This window comes from Gopherus evgoodei, chromosome 23, assembly GCF_007399415.2.
Source record: "Gopherus evgoodei ecotype Sinaloan lineage chromosome 23, rGopEvg1_v1.p, whole genome shotgun sequence".
NCBI classification, from domain to species: Eukaryota; Metazoa; Chordata; order Testudines; family Testudinidae; genus Gopherus; species Gopherus evgoodei.
Window position 1 is genome coordinate 8,737,700 of NC_044344.1, and position 20,509 is coordinate 8,758,208.

Consider the following 20,509-nt stretch of genomic DNA (forward strand, 5'->3'; position numbering starts at 1 on the left):
TCCCAGCTGTCCCTTTGCCTCTTGATCCTCCTACTCCCCCCCACCACATACTTCTGGGGGTGAACTTTACCAGAGCATCCACTGGCCTCCCTGAGTTTCCTTCGACCTGGCTGGCCGCTCCTTGCCCCACTGCCCGTAGTGTGGGTGTCCCTCTAGATACTGTCCACAGTCCCCTCCGTGTGCTTGCCCCTCATCAGCCCCAGCATTAACAAACCCAGCTGTCTGGGACAAACCCAGATCAGCGATTCCCCATGCAGATTGACCCCCCCCAACCACCATATGTGTCTCAGCCCCACCCTGCCATCCACTAGCCAGCCCTGCAAATCAGGGACTCTCCATTGACCAACGGTCCTTCTGCCCTGCATCCGCCTCCCCCACCCAATGCCTCTCGACTGCCAGTCCCTTGACCGCTGCCCCACCGTTAGGGTAAATCCTGCCTGTCCACGTCCCACCCTGAAACTTAATAGCTGCTGGACCATGGCATGATTCGGATTCCCCACATCCAGGCCCCGCTCCCCCCACAGCAAGATGGCATCTCTCACACACACGGGTACATGCATGCCCAGACCCACATGTGCACACCCCGGCAAAGGGCATTCAGGAGCCTGCTGCAGATTAATCAAAATCAATCAATGGCCAGGCCCCGGGTGGGGAGGAAGCCACCAATTAAGAGCTGGGAAAGCCAAAGACGTGGCTGGCAAGGGAGGGAGAGGGAGTGGAAAAAGTGACCGAAATCCAATTGTTCCAAAGGGGGATGTACAGAGGCAGCACTGGCAGGGTCAGGGAACTGACCTCCTCATCCCAACAGGAGCAAATCGGGGCAAGGGGAGGGGAACTGAGACCCCCCGAGCAATGCAAAGGGGGCAGGGGGCAGGATCAAGCTGGCTTTAAGCCTGGCAGAAATGCCAGGGCATGATCCAAAGTCCTTTGGAGCCAACAGGAAGAACTCCAGCGGATTGTACTAGGCTTTGGATCAGACCCTGAGTAACAATCAGAGCAGAGCAGGAAGCCCATATGATACATCCCAACAGGGGCCTGATCATGAGCGACTCCTCATGGCAGTAGGAGTTAGGTGGCCTCAGCCCCTCCGTGGGTCTAGCCTTTGGGGGGTGGCTAACACTGAGTTCCCCTGCCCTGATCTGAGAGCTGCACATAAGCTGCTGATGTGCCAAGTCCTGTATTATCTTTCTCTGCTGGCTTCCGGCACACACCACCTGCTCGAGCTCCAGCCTTTTGGTTTCGAACCGTTTCAATACTAATCGGCGGAACCGGGGAAGGAGAAAGGGGGGTTGGCTTGTGGAATTAAAAAGGCTTCTCGCGTGGCTGACCCTGCCCCAAGCGGAGGAATTTGGGGACCCTTTGAACTCAGAACAAAACATGAGAGAGAAAAAACATCCCCCAGAATTACAACCCAGAGCCAAGGCCCAAGTTCCAGCTAGTCTGTGTATCTGTCCAGCCTCTCCAGCTATCCTCCCCAGTCAATGCATCCATCTAGGGAAGGAATCCTGCATCTACCATCTCCAGTCATCTGCGAAGCCGACGCACCCATTCACCCTTGCCATTCCTCTATGGGATTTCTAAGGCATCTGCTGCCTTCGTATCCAAGAACCACTGGGTATGACTTGTAAATCTGGAGTAACTTCTCTGACCTTAGCAGGCTCACTCCAGATTCACTCTGGAGTAACCAAGAGCAAGATTTAGCCAGTGTCTCCTGTTTGCCGGGTGTGTGTGTGTTTGCTTTAAGTAGCTGTGAGACCCAAACTCCTAGAACCCACAGGACGTCTGGCTGCAGAACAGGAGGAGAGAAAGATCATGTCTTTCCCCTTGCCCCCTTCAATCCTGGCTCACTGCATCAACCCAAACCCAGCTCATTCTCCCCCCCAGCAGGTCTCTGACTAGCCTGATGCACCCAGTGCAGGAGGGGATGCTGACACTGATGCTTCAGTAAGGGGCTTCAAGGCTCGTTCCCAGCCAGAGATTTGTATGTTCATCAGAGACGTGTGCGGCCGACCCCTCTGTGGCTTTAAAAGTCCAGGGCACAAGGGAGTATAGGGTGCTCCACGCCAGCTCCCTACCCTCCCACCACCGGCCCCGCTTGCAGAGAAAGTTTCTGCCTCCCCAGAGAGCAGGGCTAGCTAGGTCAAGAGGGAGTTGTTTCCTGGGGAAAGGCCGGCTCCCCCCCTAAAAAAGAAAAGAGCCAATGTGTCCTGGCTCCCCCTTGGGGTTTAATTCATTCTAGGGACAAATGCCCCCCTGGAGCCGCTCTCCCCATGGCAATAGCAGGGACTCAATTAACAACGCCCCCCGTCTCAGCCTTGCCCGTACTCCCATCCCGTCCATTTGTCTCACTGCTTACCGGCTTCAGCTTCAGCTTCAGACTCATGGTGTGGTGGGAGTAAGGCTGTGTGTGAGCAGGGAGCGAGGCACAGGCGGGGAGAGGATCCGTGTTCCCCAGCACAGACCTCTGGTGCTTACATCACGCCCCAGGGCAGAGCTGTGATCACACGAGACCCAGCCTCCGCCCCACCCCGGCCCCACTACCAGTGTCTGCTGCCTGCCAGACAGTGCGGCTTCAACTTGCTAGACAGGGCACTTACCACCGTGCCTGGCGCCTCTGCGAGGGAACTCAGACCCTCCCCTGTCAACACTGCCAGGGTCTCCCTCCGGCCCCATTGGGGCAGACTCCTGTCTACCATGCTTAGTGCGCTGAAAGGGAGCGGGTGGAACTGACATGCTGCGGTGCCACTCAGAGCCCCACACAGTTTAGCTGACGGTCCTCAGGCTTGGCTGGCAGCACCCCCACCCCCAGCTAGCCCAGGATTGGGGAGCAGGCAGTGTGGATACCAACACCTGACGATGCACCTCAACCCTGACCTTCCAGGCTCCCCACACCCAGCTTTTCTGGTGCCCACCAATCCTGCCCCACAGCCCCCTGCTATCCCAGCCCTGGGCTCCCCACACCCAGCTCTGCTGGTGCCCCTCACTCCCAACCTGCAGCCCCCTGCTAGTCCAGCCCAGGGCTCCCCACACCCAGCTCTGCTGGTGCCCCTCAGTCCTGACCCATAGCCCCCTGCTAGTCCAGCCCTGGGCTCCCCACACCCAGCTCTGCTGGTGCCCCTCAATCCTGACCCATAGCCCCCAGCTATCCCAGCCCCGGGCTCCCCACACCCAGCTCTGCCGCTGCACCTCAGCCCTGACTTGGTGGTGGCTTGGTGATGGGGATCAGTGTTCGCTGAAAGCTAGGGTGAGGGTGCCCAGAATTCCTGTCTCCCTGTTCAGTGAGCCAGTCTTTGGACTGAGGTCTCCCGTGCTGAAGGCCAGACCAGGGCACCGATAACCCGCCTTGCACCTTGTGTGAGGAAGAGGCATTTGGGGCACACAACATGCCCCAGGGGACTGACGATGCCGTAATGCTCTCGGCCTGCACATGAGCTGGTGCTGGCCAGATCTCGGTGGAAGTGGGGCCCCAGTCTGAGCTCTGTCACTCTGCACTCCAAGGCCCATGATACTCAGGAGTTAGGAGCCTAAATGCCTTTGAAGATCTGGCCCCAAGCCACTGCATCCTCTCCCTGCTGCAAGGGGCAGCCCTTCTGCGCCTGCCTCTTCTCCAGACAGGGCTGCGCTCCCTCTGGCCCCTGCTTGCACAGCCTGGAGGCTCCTCAGAGACCTAGAAGGGGGCCCACAAGCCACCACAGCTCACAGGAACGGCCATACTGGGTCAGACCAGCGGTCCGTCTAGCTCAGGATCCGGTCTTCTGACAGTGGCTGGTGCTAGATGCTTCAGCTCACAGTCCTAGAGCGTGGCCCCTGGGCACCCGGCTCTCCTGAGACTGGGTTCTGCGGGACGGGGGCTTTTCTTACCCCAGGTGTCCGTACAGCACCCAGCAGGATGGACGCTGATCCTGACTGGGGCCTCTACTATACACAGGGCCGGATGAGGACCAGCTCCTCCACTGCCTGTAACAACTCCTCCCTGCCTGCCTTGGCCAGGGGACTTTGTGGCTTCATCTCAGCCAATGTCTCCCAGGAGGAACCTCCTCCAGCACAGCTCCCGCGTCCACCTCCCCCTTCTGCGCTCCCATCACTGCCTCTGCCACATCATCCTGCCACTTCCCTGCCTTCAGCCTCTCACCTTGACTCCTGCAGCTCCCTTCCCTGGGGCTGCCCATTGCCACCCTGCCAGTCTCCTGCTGCTGCCAGGCTGGGCCCGGGGGGACTGGTTTGGTTGGGGGCAGTTTGGGGGATCAGCTGTGTAAGGACCCCAGTACTGGCGTCAGTACAGATGAATGGCTCCTGCTGTCCCAGGCCACAGGAGAGACCATGGCATGAGGCCATTCTGCTCCGTTCACTTGAAGCCAAAGCAAGCAGTGACCCCAGACAAGCTGAGGCCGCGGCTGTCAATCACACACTGCCAGAGTCGGCCTCTGGTTCTCCCAGTTGCTGAGTCGTTACTTACACGGAGCACTAATGGGATTTCACCACCAGCTTTGCCTTGCCTGTGAATTATTTATCGGCCGTAAGCGACGAGCAGGGACTCGGCCAGGGGCATCTCTCTTGGTCCTGAGCAGATGCTCGGACCCCAGGTGGGCCCATGGGAGGCACACGAGGCCCAGTTCCCTCTTGCCTTGCACTCAGCGTCGTCACTCACAGCAGTGCCACGCGGCGGGACATTGCCACAGTTGTGATTTAGCAGCACTTTGTGCTCCCTTTGCATGGGGGGTGAGGGACAAGACAACGCGCTGGGACGCCCTCAGCACACTTGCTGGAGAGCAGCTGCTGCGAATGTATGTGGGTCTGGGCCCAGGTCTAGGGGACACTCTGGGGCCTGATCCAGTGGCAGGGCCCATGGAGCCAGCCAGCAGCAGGTGTTACAGCAGGGCTCGTGGGAGCAGGGTCTGGTGGCTCTGAGGGCTCCCGCGAGACCCCGCCCGCATCTTCCAAAGGAGCTGCCACCAAAACTACCCCGGACTCCAGCCCAGGCTGGGCAGGGGGTTAGCCCTGGATGGCCCAGCTCTGCTCCCTTTGTATCGCTCTGAGCTCATTTTCCTACTTGACCTCTGCCTTCCCTCTTACCCCCTCACTTTCCTTCTCCTGGCCAGTCAATCTCTCCCCCGCCCCCTGGAACCCACCCCCAGCTCTTTCTCACCCCTCCATCCCCTGGCAGGCAGGATCCGGGCACCCAGACTCCCTTATGACTATCACTCTTTGCGCTGACCCAGCCGGGGCTGCAGGAGTGGGGCTGACATTTCAGCGCCTACAAGCCAAAGGGGCGTGAAGAGCCGCTCCAGAGAAAACAGGAGCTGGTAACCAGGCCTCCCACAGCCTCTCACCTGGGCCAGGGGCCCGCAGTGCCAGGCTGGACATGGGGAGTGACAGCCCCTGGTCTACCTGGGCCTGACCCCTGTGAAATGGGACGGAGAAAGGGCAGCACTTCAGTAGGGACAAGGTCCCCCAAGCTCTGCTGAGCCCCCTCAATGCTGACCAGCTGCTTCCCTGAGCTCCCTCCAGCCAGCTCTGCCACTGTCCCTCTACTCCCCTCTTCCATCCCCCATTATTCCAGCCCCAGGAAGCCCCCATGAACCTTGCCCCCGTGCCTGATTAGATGACAGCTCCTTGATGCGAATACACGCCCTGATGGGACCCAGGCTGAGAGGGGAGAGGCTCATCTCACCTGGGATCCAGGCTCGCACTAGAAAGAGTGGGGCGGGGGGGACGCTTAGCCGTTAGCCCCATGGATGCTGGGTGCGTGCTGCTGACGCTAGCAGGGCATGAGTACATCCTAGTTCAGGGGCAGAAAAACTTTTTGGCCTGAGCGCTGCATCGGGTTTTGTAAATTGTACGGAGGGTTGTTTAGGGGAGGTGGTCATGGCCTGGTTCCCACCTCCTATCTGCCTCCCCCTCCCCCAGGACTCCTGCCCCATCCAACCCCCCATTCTCTGACAGCCCCTCTGGGATCCCCACCCCATCCACCCCCCCTGCTCCCTGTCCCTTGACTGTCCCCGCCACTCACCACCCCATCCAACCCCTCCTGTCATTCCTGAAGCTCCTCCCCCCCCCGGGACCCCTGTGCCATCCAACCACCCCTTCTCCCTGTCCCCTGACAGCCCCTGGAACCCCTTCCCCTGACTGCCCCCTGCCTCCCCATCCAACTCCCCTTCCTTCCTGACTGCCCCCCCATTCAACCCCATTTCCCTCTGACCCCTATGCACACTCCCATCCTCGACCACCACCCCAAACTCCCCTGCCCTCTATCCAACCCCCCTGCTTTCTGCCCCCTGCCGTGCTGCCTGGAGTACCGGTGGCTGGCAGCACTACAGCTGCGCCGCCCGGCTGGAGCCAGGCCACCCTGCCGCCACCATGCAGCACAGAGCACCGCGTCAGGCCGGGCTCTGCAGCTGCGCTCCACCAGGAGCTCACAGCCCCGCTGCCCAGAGCATTGTGCCAGCGGCGGAGCCAGCAAGCTGAGGCTGCAGGAGAAGTCGGACAGCAGGGGAGGGGCCGGGGGCAAGCCTCCCAGGCCAGGAGCTTGGGGGCCGGGCAGGATGGGCAGTTTGCCCACCTCAGGCCTAGTGGTTAGAACGGGGGGCTGGAAGTCAGGACTCCGGCATTCTGTTCTGCCTTCTGGGAGGAAAGTGGGATTTCGAAGTTGCAGCAGGGGCTGGGAGACAGGATTCCTGGGTTCCTTGCCCAGCTCTGGGGGGAACGGCATCTAGTGATTAAATGCGGTGCGCAGGGGGTCGAGATCCAGCAGAGACCACCTAGAACCCAGCTGGAACGGAGATTTAAGGGGAGGGGGAAACGGACATTTCCCAGACCAGTCGCTGTGGATTCGTGCCAGGGCCGGTGGGGAGCACACAGGCTCGATGCTGGCCCTCCCGCCCGCAGCAGGGACCTGTCAGCTTCAATCCCGTCACCTCCCAGCCGCCTAATGACCCAGTATCGATAGGCTGGTGTGGCTGAGCCAGCATCAGCCCCGTCGCTTAGCAGCGGGTCCCTGTGCATCGCAGCTCGCTGAGCCCTCCGGCCCTGGTGCACATGGCATCCAAAGTCAATGTGCCACTCAGGATGGAGGCTTTTAGGGGGAAGCAGGAGAGGGTAGAATTGGGCCCATTGAGACATTCCTAGGGGCTTGGCGGGGGAAGTGGGTGCTGGATGAGGCTTCTCTTCTGAGTGCCAGCATTTGCCAGCTAGTTTAAGAGCATGTTACCAACCCCTCTGGGGCCTAGTGGATTGAACACCAGGCTGGAAATCAGGACACTGGTTTTGTTTTACCCAACTTCGGGAGAGGAGTGGGGTCTAATAGTTGCAACATGGGACTAGAAGGAAGGACTCCTGAGCTACGTTCCTGCTTCTGGGAGTGGGAATGGGATCGAGTGGTTAACGCAGGAGTCTGCAAGTCTGGATTCCTTTCCCAGCTTGGGGAGAGAATGCTGTCTAGTGGTTAAAGCAGGCAATCTGGGGGCCTTGACTGCTCGTGTCCTTTTCTAGGTCTCGGAGGCAGGTTGGCAGAGTAGATGGAGCATTGGGCCATGGAGCCAAGATTCCTGGATGTTATTCCTGGCTCCGCCTGAGATGTCCTGCATTACTTTTGGACAAGTCACTTGTGCTCCCTGTGCCTCAGTTTCCCCATCTGTAAAAGGGAGATAAAGAGACTGACCCCTTGGGAGCACCTTCCAGACTCTCAAGAAGAGACAGGCCCTAACCCAAGGAGCTCACAGGAGCCTTGCAAGTGCCTTGGATGAAATGTGCTCTCTAGGTGCAAAGGATAACAAACGGTACTGCTGCTACACGGTTATTAATAATAATAATTACTCCCACACTGCCCCCTGGGTAAGATCTGCTTTCACTCTCACGGTCCTGTCTGCACTCCACATCAGAGCAAGTCTTAATGACTTTTAGTTCGTTCAGTTAAACCTGAATAATATCCTGTGTGATTCTTTAAAACCATTGTCTTTTATTTGCTGATGAGGTGGAACCCAGCCTAGCAGCCAGTCCTGCACTCACCCCCCCCACCTCCTTCCTGTCTCTCTTGGGGGGGAGGTCCCAGATCCTGGGGATTGAAAGCCCTTGTATAATTTGCACGCTAGTTAGTGATTCTGCAATGGTTATTCCTCAGTGTCTAATCCCTTCTTGGCACCTACTGAGCTATTAGCTTCAATCACATCCTGCAGCAGAGTGTTCCACAGGTGACCCAAAGACCTTCCCAGAATAAAAAATTTGGGGCAAAATCCTAACTTGCTTCACACAGGTGAACAGGGGGTTGGGGAAAGGATGCAGGGAGCCCCTCTGCATGAGCAGAGCACACATGGGACCTACAGCAACATTCAGGGACTCTGACTGAAGCCCAGGAGTTCCACACACCCAGAGATGCAGCTTCCTTTGTGTGTTCTGCCATGAGGTGGCACTGCGCCTGGGCCCATCCCTCCCAAGCCATCCAGGAACATAAGAACAACCACACTGTGCTAGACCAAAGGTCCATCTAGCCCAGTATCCTGTCTTCTGACAATGGCCAATGCCAAGTGCCTCAGAGGGAATGAACAGAGCAGGGAATCATTACGTGATCCATCCCCTATTGCCCATTCCCAGCTTCTCGCAAAGAGAAGCTAGGGCCACCATTCTTGCCCATCCTGGCTAATAGTCATTGATGGACCTGTCCTCCATGAATATATCTAGTTCTTTTTTGAACCCTGTTATAGTCTTGGCCTTCACAATATCCTCTGGCAAAGAGTTCCACAGGTTGACTGTGTTGTGTGAAAAAATACTTCCTTTTGTTTCTTTTAAACCTGCTGCCTATTAATTTCATTTGATGCCCCCTGGCTTGTGCGTTACGAGAAGGAGTAAATAACACTTCCTTATTTACTTTCTCCACACCAGTCATGATTTTATAGACCTCAGTCATAGCCCCCCCTCCGTCGTCTCTTTTCCAAGCTGAAAAGTCCAAGTCTTATTAATCTCTCCTCATACGACAGCCGTTCCATACCCCTAATCATTGTCGTTGCCCATTTGTGTACCTTTTCCAAGTCCAATATATCTTTTTTTGAGATGGGGTGACTGCATCTGCACGCAGTATTCAAGATGTGGGTGTACCATGGGTTTATATAGAGGCAATATGATATTTTCTGTCTTATTATCTATTCCTTTCTTAATGAGTCCCAACATTCTGTTCACTTTTTTGACTGCCGCTGCACACTGAGTGGATGTTTTCAGAGAACTAGTCACAATGACTCCAAGATCTCTTTCTTGAGTGGTAACAGCTAATTTAGACCCCATCATTTTATATGTAAAGTTGGGATTATGTTTTCCAATGTGCATTACTTTGCATTTATCTACACTGAATTTCATCTGCCATTTTGTTGCCCAGTCACCAAGTTTTGAGAGATCCTTTTGTAGCTCTTTGCAGGCTGCCTGGGACTTAACTATCTTGAGTAGTTTTGTATCATCTGCAAATGTTGCCACCTCACTGTTTACCTCTTTTCCCAGATCATTTATGAATATGTTGAACAGCACTGGGCCCAGTACAGACCCCCGAGGGACACCATTCTTTATCTCTCTCCATTCTGAAGACCTCCTGCTCTTCTACTTGTGCCTCTCTGCAGGTCTCACTCCCTGAGCTCAAGGGGCCATTGCTGAGCCATTCACTCCTGCGGGTGGAAGTGGGAATCCCTGCGGTTGGGCGTGTAAGGCCATGGATACCACCAGGGATGTGGAGTCTCAGTCTATGCATTAGAGGCCCCCTGGAACCGGGCTCTCTGCTGACCTACCCGTAGGCGGGCAGGAGGCAGCTGGGTGTTTCCCAGTTAATGGAACCTCCTGCATCCCCTTCCCTCTTCCAAGGAGCCTGGGAAATGGAAATCCCATCACCTTGCGCAGCATCCCATATGGTGAAGGGACACTGCCACCAGGCGGCTGCCAGAGGAACCATCAGCAGCTCTGCTCGCAGGTGTCCCCTCCACCACTTCCTGCACTCAAAGCACAGAAAGGAGACCTCCACAGCACACGCAAAGATGGCCCAGCCATGTGGTTGGCTGGGGGTGGGGGTGGGGGAGGGATCTCTTCAAGAGTGGCGGGGGGCCAGGAACAGCCACGCCAAAGGCAGGTACATCCCCTTCCCCCCGCAGCTGGGCTGAAAAACATGCCAGGCCCGTGGCCTTTCACGAGTAAGGAAAAAAAGTCAATCTGACTTATTTCAGGGGTGCATGAATGAAGATGCAGATTTCTCACCCACCCAGCATGCAGGTCTCCCTGCCCGCTCCCATTGCTACTGAGACACAAACAAGAGTTTTCACCCAGGAAAAATGACACTTGTCATGGAGGTTTGCTGCCAAGATGAACAGCTTGTTGGTGCCAGGAAAGAGCGACGGTGTCATGCCAGCCAACAGCACGGGAGAGCCTCGCAGCTGGCATCAATCGGCAAAGGTTTCCACAGAGCGATGCCACTTTACGCCAGCTGAGGATCTGGTCCACTCCCTTCGCCAAAGCGCCACTGATCACCAGTGGAGGGCAGGGCCCACAGGCTCGGGCTGAGCTGATCTGTACCTGGCCTGAGCCCAAACATCTCCCAGCAAGTAACCGAGCAGATGAGAAACAGGGAGGAGGGGGGGAGATGGTGATTATTATGGGCTAGATCATAACTGTGCCATCTGCCCCATTGTATCCCTGCTCCCCCCTTGCTCTGAGGGAGGAGGAATTATTTCAACTCTTTGCTCAAGCAGCTCCTGCCTGGCTAATAAATAAGGGGGTGGAGCCATGGGCCTGGGCTCCTCCTAGTCCCCGCCCCTCTCTGCCCTACTGCCCCACCCCTCAGAGGTTTGTAGCAGAGGGTGAAAGGCAAGTAGTAGCCATAATCCGAGCAGAGGAGTAAGGGAGAATCGACCTCCCGGCGATTCCCCTGCATGGCTGAGAAGGGCAATGACAATCCAGCCCTATGCAAGCCCTAGTGACTGTATCTCCAAACAGTGACAGCAACCCCCCAGTGTGACCTCCCCCGCACGTGCTTTCTAGTCACTGTGGGGTTTGCCCTAGAGCACCCTCCCTGGGTTGGACAGACAGACAGCGTCATGGCCAGCATTCTGTAGATGCTAGTTTTCTAGGGTTAAAAACATGTCAGAACAGGTCTGGAGCCCATCTTGGCCACAATCTCTTTCTCTGCCATGAGCGAGGGAAGCCCTCTGGAGAGTCACACGCATACACTGAGCCCACACGAATGCTGGGAACAGCTTTCAGTGGGGTGGCCAGGGGGAAGCCCAGGTGCGAAGAGATAAGCGTGGACAGAAAGAGTGAAACACTGCCAGGTAGGTGTATCCGTCCCCAGCCCCGGCCATGCCGGAGAGGAGACGTGGAACTGAATACCAAGCACGCAGGGACCCTTCCTTGTCCCTGCTCAGCTGCTCCATGAAATGTGAGAATCTCCCCCTGCCTTGAGGCTGTTCCACGAACGATTGCAAGGGTCCCCATCATGCTATGGCTGATGGGGAATGGCCTCACTCAGCCCCCAGGATCCCGACTTAGACGTAGTCTGGCCAGGGAGGCCAGCCCACAATGCAGAATGAGGGCCTGAGCCTCAGTGCGATCCCTGTAGGGAAATGCCGTTTAACGTTGACTTGGCCCCAACGTGACATTTGGCCATTTCCAACTCAACACTTTTCAGAACTTTTCATTCCATGAAAAATCTCAAGATTTCATCAGTTTGACCCACCAAAAAAAAAAAAAAGTTGTCAAAATATTGCAATTTCTTGTGGGACAGAAATTCCAATTTTCACTCAGCTCCCCAAACTAATCTGATCTGCCCCTCCCCTCCAAATCTACTCCACAAATTACCAAGCATAACCCCACCCTGCCCCATGCCTGCTGCATGAATTAGCATGATCATTCCCTCCACCTCCCATGAGTGCCCTGGCCTGGGGAGAACTCCCGCCCCATACCTGTGTGACTTTCTCGGTGACATTCTGTGTGCGCTCCGTCACCTTGTGGGGCGCGATGATCTCAATCTCAGTGGTGGAGCCCGAGCGGTGCTTCTCCAGGTTGAACTCCACAAAGTTGAGGGTGAACTGCGGGATCTGGCTGATGGTACGGTACCTCGTGAGGTCTGAGTCCGAGGTGGAGTTCTGGGGGTTGGGCTTGACTTGAGATGCCTCTGGAGCAAACCCAGGAAGGAGAGAAACACTCAGGAGGGCAACAAAAACAACGATTAACCATCAGCGTCCTAGTCTCTGTGGACAAGGGAGCCAGGATAAGCCATCTGAGAGAACCTATCTGGAGACATAACGCTATTGCGACAGGCCCATTTTGCATTGGTACCCAAACACAAAGGCCAAAATTCTCCAAAGCCACTCGTGATCTTGGGTGCCCAACTTAAGACTCTTCAGAAAATCCAGCTCCAATTGTGGGTGCTGAGCACTTGAAAATGCATCTCTGCGCTATTGAAAATGTAGGCCTGAGGCCTTTCTCAGCTTTACTGCTCCTCAGCTCTCGCTCTCCCATCGTGGGACTGTATGATCAATTATTTCCTCCCCAGTGTATTCACTTTGCATTTTCCCCCCCTCCCGAATCAGTCTCTTTCACCGTACAGATTAACATGGCTGCTGCTCTGAAATCGACATTTCTAGGTCTCTCTGGATTACTTCTCTGTCCTCTCTGCATGTCTGCAGTGGAGCCGGTTGGACATTTTTCAGTTAAACGTCTTTTTTTTTTCAAGTCAGAAAATGCCGATTTGCCAAACCCAAAACTCACTGCAGAAAATTGCCAGCTGCAATGACATTTTGGTGCAGGATGCATTTCTGGTGCGATAGAGAGAGACGCATAGCAGTGGTCAGGGCACACGCCTGGCAGGTGGGGGATCTAATGTCAAGGCCCTGTGTGATGAAGTGGGGGATTTTTTCGTGGTTTTCCAGTGGGATGCATGCAGAAGCAGTGGGACTCAATGTCCCTGGGTGTTACTGGTTTAACGAGGTGAGGGGAGAGGGAGTTTGTTGTTACAAGGGACTGGAGAGGGAACTTGGGACCCCAGCCAATGGCCTGGAGGAGGGACACCCCAATGACTGGTGACCTGATGACCCGGAGACCCAGCTGAGGAGTCGCAGCCAGTTCTGGCCAGTGGGAGGACAATGGGCTGTGAAGAGAGGACTCCATGACCTAACCAGCCGGTTCCAGCCAGAGGAGGGTGAAGAGGAGAGGAGACCCAGAGGACCCTGTTTACCTGGAAAGAAGACAATGGACAGAGGCGGGGGTCTGTGATATCAGATGCCCAGATGAGAAGCAAGGGGGCTCAGGGCTGGAGAGAGGAGGCAGGCAGGGCTGATCTGGATGCAGGGAAGACAGGGAAGGTGCTGTGCTGAGGGAGGCAAGGCCTGAGGGTCAGAGAGTTTCCTGTGCTGTGTTCAACACTCAATAAACCCTCCTGTTTTACACTGACTGAGAGTCACTCCAGTCTAGAGAACAGGGGGCATCATCCCCTTCGGGGGGTGGAGGCCCTGAGGGTCAGCGCAAGTGGACTCCCTGAGGGGGCCCATGGCGAGAAACAAATGTGCTAAGGCTCAGAGAGGTGTGGCTCCAGGAGGTGAAGGGGCCAGCCCCAGGAGCGAGTGGACCCCGAGGAAAAGGGCTCTCTCACTGAAAGGGGCACCCTCCACAGACCACATGGGGCCAAGAGTGGGCACAATCTGAGAGACCACGACACCCTGCCCCGAATCATCTGCCAGGTGAGTGCCCGAACCTCTGAGCTATTGGCTCTGCCGGCCTGGCTCTCTCTCATGTTTGGTTCCAATGCAGAACAAAATACATTTCAAAACCTTGACATTGTTCATGAAATCTCCAATGCTTCCCAATTCAGTATCCTCTGCAAAGGTTAATGTCACGCCATGACCACGGGGATGGGGTTTCTGGATGAAATACTTGGGCCCTCATCCTCAGAACATGAAGATGATATGTATTACATCTACCATATTCACTCATCTAAATTCACCCCTCCACCGTTGGGAGCAGGGGGACTGGAGTCAGGAAAGACCCTGGAGGGGTTTGGACATGGCGGATTTACAGTGCAGATGGGTTCACTCAGAGACTTTTATACACAGACCCAGATCAAAGGCACACCGGTGCCTAACTCCAATTGGTTTCAATGATTTCAACTCCCATTGGTGTCAGTGGGAGTTAGGCACCTAAATTTATTTCAGGAACTGGGCCGTAGAGACACAGCTGGATCTACAGGCCAAGACACATCCAGAGAGTCCCATACTGGGAAACATACTGGAATCAGTTTATGCTCTGGGAGACACACCCTTTATTACTGCTTCTTTAAGGCAATGTAGGGTGAAAAACGCCCCCAGGGACTCTCAGAGCAGATGAGAGGAGGGCCCATCTGCTGGAAGAGCTCTGCACCACCTCCCCATTGGTAGCGACACATCTGCTTGTGCTTTTCCCCTACCTGAGTTTGCCCTCCTCTCCCTGAATTTTCTCTGGAACTCAGACCTGGTGACCTCAAAGTTGTCCAGGGAGGAGACCCTGCGGAGGCTGCCCCCTGGTAGAGGCTGAACCAAGCCCCAAGCAGCGTCGGACCCCGGTGGGCCCAGGAAGGGAGGCTCTCGTTTCGGGGACGAGTGATGCACGGTGGGGATGGCCTCCAGGCTCGGCCTCCTCTCCTTTTCCAGGAGGGACTCGGTCTCTGACTGGACACAGTTCTCCTTGGGAGGAGTCTTCAAGTCCCTCAGAATCAGGGAGTTGCCCCTGGGCTTGAAGACAGCCAGGAGAAAGCGTTTGGTTAGGAGGAGTCCTGGAATGCTGAGGCAGGAGGGGAGAAGGGTCAGGACAGAGGAAAGACAGAGGGCTGGGTAGTGCTGTCATGACAGAGGGCTGGGACCAGAACCAAGCACACCTAGTTACACGCCTAATGGAATCCCACCAGCCTCAAGAGCCTGCGAGCCCCAACTCCATGTATGACTGTGGGATCCACCAACAACGTCCCGTTCCAGTAAGCCTGGCTGAGCATAGGGTAGCTTGCGAGGTATTGCTGAGCCACTAGCAGAGAGTAAATAGGCTGGAACAGGAGGAAAAGAGGAAACCCTAGAAGTGGATTTACCTGGCACGAAGTGGCTTCTATTCACAGTGTTCCTAAGGCATGAGAGTGAAAAGCTGAACATGTCCTTTCCTCTCCCCACTGCCTGCTGAGGGAGTTAAAAGAACCAATGTACTAAGCCCTTCACTTGCGGTTGACAGATGCTGCCTAATCCACACCAGAGAGCAGGACCATGCCACTGGGGAAACTGCCAGACGTGCAGATTCAGTTATTCACAGGTTTTCCTCTCCAACCCTCTCCTCAGTGCCTGCCACACTCAGTTTTTTGGAGACTGAGGCGAGTCTCCTGACTTGAGAGACTTGTATAATGGCAAGCCTGAAAAACAACCAACCCCTAGCCCGGAACGCATGCTGCATGAAATCTCGGCACCCCAGAAGTGTCACGTTTCTGCCTTTGGGCCCAACAGAGACCAGGCACCGAGGATTTAAGGAGTTTCCCCGCTATCAGCCAGGGTAAAAAGCCCAAACTGCACATTTCAGGCTCTCGTAGGGTTGGCTACCAGAAATACGGTGCTGTCCATGACTCTTCTGAGGGAAACCAACCCAACCCCACATCACCCCAAACACCCTGCCAAAGTACTGGCACTAGCTCAACTCTGCTTTGTCCGCTGAGATTCTGCACAGCCCTCGCCAGGCCATTCTCCAGGCTGCTGGCCTCTGTCACCATGCTGTTCCTCAAAAACCTTCGCTGAGTTTCTGATGGAGCTGTGCTTTTATTCTGAGGCTCGCAGCCTTTTCTGGCTAAGCAAAATGGATCATGGAGATCTGACTTTTATTACCTCCAACTCTTTTGCTGATGGCCCCTTTGCTCTTGCTAAGCAGCTATCACTCAGGGAAGACTCCACTCAAGGCAATAGAAAGTCAGCTTGTCCCAGAGGCATTTGGCAACACTCCAGATGTCTTCTATGTGGACATATTTAGAGCCTTTGACAGCCCAACTGGTGCCTTTTACTCAAAATGTACCTACAACGTCAGGCAGCACAGCAGCTGTATTCTCTCTTGACGTACCAAGTACACTTGACAGCACACCAAGCACCTTGTACCTGAGCGTACGTAAAATATTTGGCAACACAGCAGATGCCTTCTACCTGGCCATACTTAATGCTTGGCCGCACAATGATTACCTTGTGTCTGGACATACCTAGAACATTCAAAGGCACAGCAAGTGTCTTGTGCCTGGATGTGTCTAGAACATTTGGTAGCACAGCAGGTGCCTTCTACCTAGATGTATCTAGAACGTTTGGCCGCACAGCATGTGCTTACTACTTGTACATACCTGGAACATTTGCAGTAGCCAAGAGGATAATGAGAACAGCAACCTCTTAAAAAGTTCTCATACTAACAGGCCAAGAATCTTTTCCCTAGCCTATTAGGTTGATGCAGTCTTGACTGTTGCTGGCCCTAACGCATAGGGACAATGTAACTTTGCTTGTACAATAGTGAGGAAGACTGGACAAGATGACTCATTAGAATGTATTTGAAATCCAGGGTTTATGATAACGCATGGGAGTGACATAAGGATTAGCAAGGCAATTTTAAGAAATGTGTAATTTCAGGGAATATTTGCAGCAAAATTTTGAAGTTTTGCCCGTTGATTTCTACCAGATCCATGCAGCTTCCAGTGCCACCATCTCAAACCAGCGCTATGTCCTTTCTCAAGAGCAGTGTATTTAGCAATCTTTCCAGGCTCCCTTCCCGCTCAAATGGTTCTAGAATCTGCTAATGCTTCAGCAAAGGAAGTACTAATGACCTCACCCCTAACCCCAATCCAACCCCCTGGGGGTTCCAAAAGGCATTCCTCATCGCTTCACTAAACCGTGCTGCCACCTGATAGCAGTGGTATGAAGGCCTATGCGTGAACGCACATATGTAGTTGTATGTATATATGTGCCACTTCCTCCTCCTGGTTGGAAACAGAGCTGTTCAGCTATGCACCACAGGCTACGTACTGCCAGCAGCTAATGGAGATGCTCCTTTAGTTCTAGTGGTAAGGGCTGGAGCTCTTAATGCAGGAGGTTCTAGGGTCTGTCCCCACTGAAGTTCTGAGCAACAAAGGCAACAACCACAAAGTCCCTACCTAGCCACGGCTTTGGCTCAGAGTTTAACCATTAAGAGAAAGAGACACTAAATTCAGACACTGCCACAGCAGCTACTGAAGGGGAAAGGGTGGGGAGAGCCAAGGAAGAGCACTGGGTCCTGACCTAACGTATCAGCTTATATCGTACAAAGTCTACGGTTACCTTTCCATAGTCAATGGCTACTCCATCAAACTCACTGGTGGGCAGAGATTTCCGCTGGATTTTGAGTCGCCGCAGGGACGGGAGACTAAACTTCAACCTCTTACCTTGACCTTGTTAAAAAGAAAAACACAAACAGAACACAAGAGACACAAATGTAACCTAGCTGCAGGTGAAGCCAGGTGCCCTGGACAAAGCGAGTGGGGGACACAGGGGGGACAGGGCCAGGGACAGCTCAGCTGCAGCTGAAGCCAGGTGCCCTGGGCAAAGCGAGGGGGGACACAGGGGGGCCAGGGCCAGGGACACAGCTGACCTGTGCCCAGCCACGGGGAGGCACCCATGCAGGTGGCCGGATCGGCTGGCTGCCAATGGCTGCGATGAACATTCAGCTGCTCTGGATTCTGCTGTCGGTTCTAGAATCTGGCTGGCAGGGGCAGAACCAACAGGCGGCGAGGCTGGGCCGGCCCAGGGCCCGCCAATGGTAACATTAGGTCACTATCAGTCCAGGACTGCCTGGGATGGGTGTCCTAGAGAGGAACGGTTCTGTATCCCAGCCCCCTGGCTGCCTGGACCCAGCCGTCATCCAGTCCAGTGCTTAATTTGTGCCAGGGTTTAGCCCTGGCACCTCTGGTGGCGGTTCATAGCCCCCGGCACCTGCTGCATCAGTTATGAAAGTAAATCATTGCTTGAGTCTCAATGCCTCTTTTGTTACAAATTAAGCATGGACACAGTCCCTACACTATGCTACAGAGACCAGCTCCTGGACAGCTGGGATTGCACAGTGAAATCCAAGTTTCCTAGTGCCATGCAAGGCCACATGGAGAATTTCACTGGGGACAGGACCCAGAGCTCTGAGCACTGGCTCCATCCCACCTCTGTGTCCAGTTTATAAGCCCAAATGCCTCTCCTTAGCGGGGTGGACACATTAAGCCATCCTTTCTCCTGGTGCAGTCAGATGTCATTAGCTCATGGGACCTTCTCCCAACCCCTGCCCATGAGAGGAGAATCCTGGTGGGGATTCTCTCCCCCAGGGAAATGCTAGCACTTGCCCTGATTTATCTGTGCTGCCCGAGTTGGGAAATATACAGCTGAGATTTCCAAAGCCATCTAAGGGATTTGGACAGAATGGGAGCTGAGCATCTAAATCTCCCAGGTGTGCTTTGGAAATCAGCCTCAATCTACCCTGCACCAAAATGATGTTAGAAGAACATCAAATCGGGTTGCGCAGCCAAGCGCTCCAAAGCTGGGGATTGCTAGAGTTAGGGTTGCCTGTGCCCACGCCTGCGCTCCCCACTATTAATGCCCAGGCAAGGAAGAGGAGGAGGAAGCTGCTGGATCTGAGTGCAGAAGAGATACAAGCCGTACTTGGGAAAGGAGCAGTGGGGGTAGATTGGGACAAAGGGTGTGGGAAGGTGGGAGGACTGGCAGTGGGGAGATGGAAACTGGGACTAGGAGTTGGGATGGGTGTAAACTGGGATTGGCTGGGCAAAGAGATTGGGGGAAGGACCTGGGGGGAGGACACTGAGATTGGAGGAGCTCAGGGAAGGCAACTGGGAGCCAGTAGGGCTGGGGGATGTGGGTAGAGGGAGGAGAGAGTGATTAGAGGCCAGCAGAGAGAGAGAGAAATAGCTCAGATGAGGAGCTGGGAGAGGGAAAATGGGACTGGCTAGCAGGAGGGGAAGAGGGGCCTGGGAATCTGGAGCGGGAATCTAGGCCTGGCCAGATAAGAATGGGGTGGGGATAAAGATCCCAGGGTGGGGGAAGAGACTGGACTGGGATAGGTTGGGAGAGGGTAGAAGGGGTCAAGCTTGCAGAGAAGACGCAGAAGGCTGAAGCCACCAGAGCCCACTCCCCTCTAGAGCCTGGAACTGAACTCACTGGCAAAGTCCCCCATCCTCCTCTAGAGCTGCCCACACAGAGGAGGAGAACGTACTGTTGCTACCTGTTACTTCCTAAACTCATATGACAGAGGTCTGTGCAGTGAATCTAGAGGTTCCAGCCCTGCTGATGACCCATGTCGGTGCCAGTATGATGTCACAGGATGGAATTTCTGTTTTTTGAAGTTTGCTCTTTAAAAAACCTGGGAAATGACACACAAAAATTATGTTAATAGAGCTTTATTATGGTTGCAAAGCCTTCAAAAGTTAAGAAATGCCAGAGTTAAGGTTGTCTGTGTAATCTTAATTCAGCCCCATTGTGCACATACATTACGATACAGCCTCTAATTACATGATCACATACTATTTCTTCCAGTGGACCCTTGCCTCATTCAACGCACAGTATAGCCCTGCTCAGGAGATGAATCAGGGTTGTGTAATAAAGGAGGCAGTTGTCTGTAGGACCTTTGCCTCATTTGCTGCTGAAGTTGGAAGGTGGGGTGGAGAGGATAGGGGATTGCAGGCATGGAAAAGATGGCTTCATGATTAAGGCAACTGAATGGTGGTCTGGAGACCTGGAGTCTACCTCTGCCCAGGTCACAAAGTTCCTGTACGATGCTAGGCAAGTCACATAAACCAAACTTTTCTCAGGTGGTTCCTCATTTCCTGGCTATCTGACTTGAGACTCTGGATTCACCGAAGTGTCGAGCACTCCCAGCTGCATGTGAAGGCAATGGGAGCTGTGCTTTGAACATGTAAAGGTGCTATATAATGTTAAGGTCCCACATACCTCAACGTGAGCACCCAAAATCAGTGGCAGTTTTGACTTCACTCTCTCTGTTTCTCAGTTCCTTTCTGTAAAATGGAGCTAATGTTGCTTCTCCGCACAGGGGTGTTGTGAAAATCCATTGACTAATGTTTGTGAAGCATTCAGGCCTAGACTTAAATGGGAGTTAAATGCCTAAATAGCTTGGATGATCTAGGCCTCACAGTATTGTGTTACGCGCCACAGAAAAGCCAAAGAGGAAATGAATATGTCTGTATTCAAAGCCGGCTTTGAACAGTGTGCAGGACATAAGGCCCAGGGCCACACACTGAACAGGGAAGAAAAGAAAACATTGAATAGCTGCTCTCTCTGAATGAGGCAGGGGTCCTGTGGAAAAAAATAACGTGTGAGTATGTCGTTAAAGACCACCCCTGTGGCACCTTATAGACTAACAGACGTATTGGAGCATGAGCTTTCGTGAGTGAATACCCACTTCGTCGGATGCATGTGGATACAGATCCAGACTAACGTGGCTACCTCTCTGATACTTGTCATTAAAGACT

The 20,509-nt window shown here is 54.3% G+C and overlaps 1 protein-coding gene across 1 annotated transcript in view; it reads right to left on the minus strand.

Moving 5' to 3' along the window:
- The window catches only part of KCNH6 (potassium voltage-gated channel subfamily H member 6), a 95,522-nt gene that overhangs the window by 24,749 nt on the left and 50,264 nt on the right, over nucleotides 1-20,509 (minus strand). Inside the window, exon 4 of the mRNA XM_030541678.1 lies at nucleotides 11,922-12,133. Within this exon, the coding sequence (XP_030397538.1) occupies nucleotides 11,922-12,133 (212 nt within the window). The remainder of the gene's footprint in view (nucleotides 1-11,921; nucleotides 12,134-20,509) is intronic.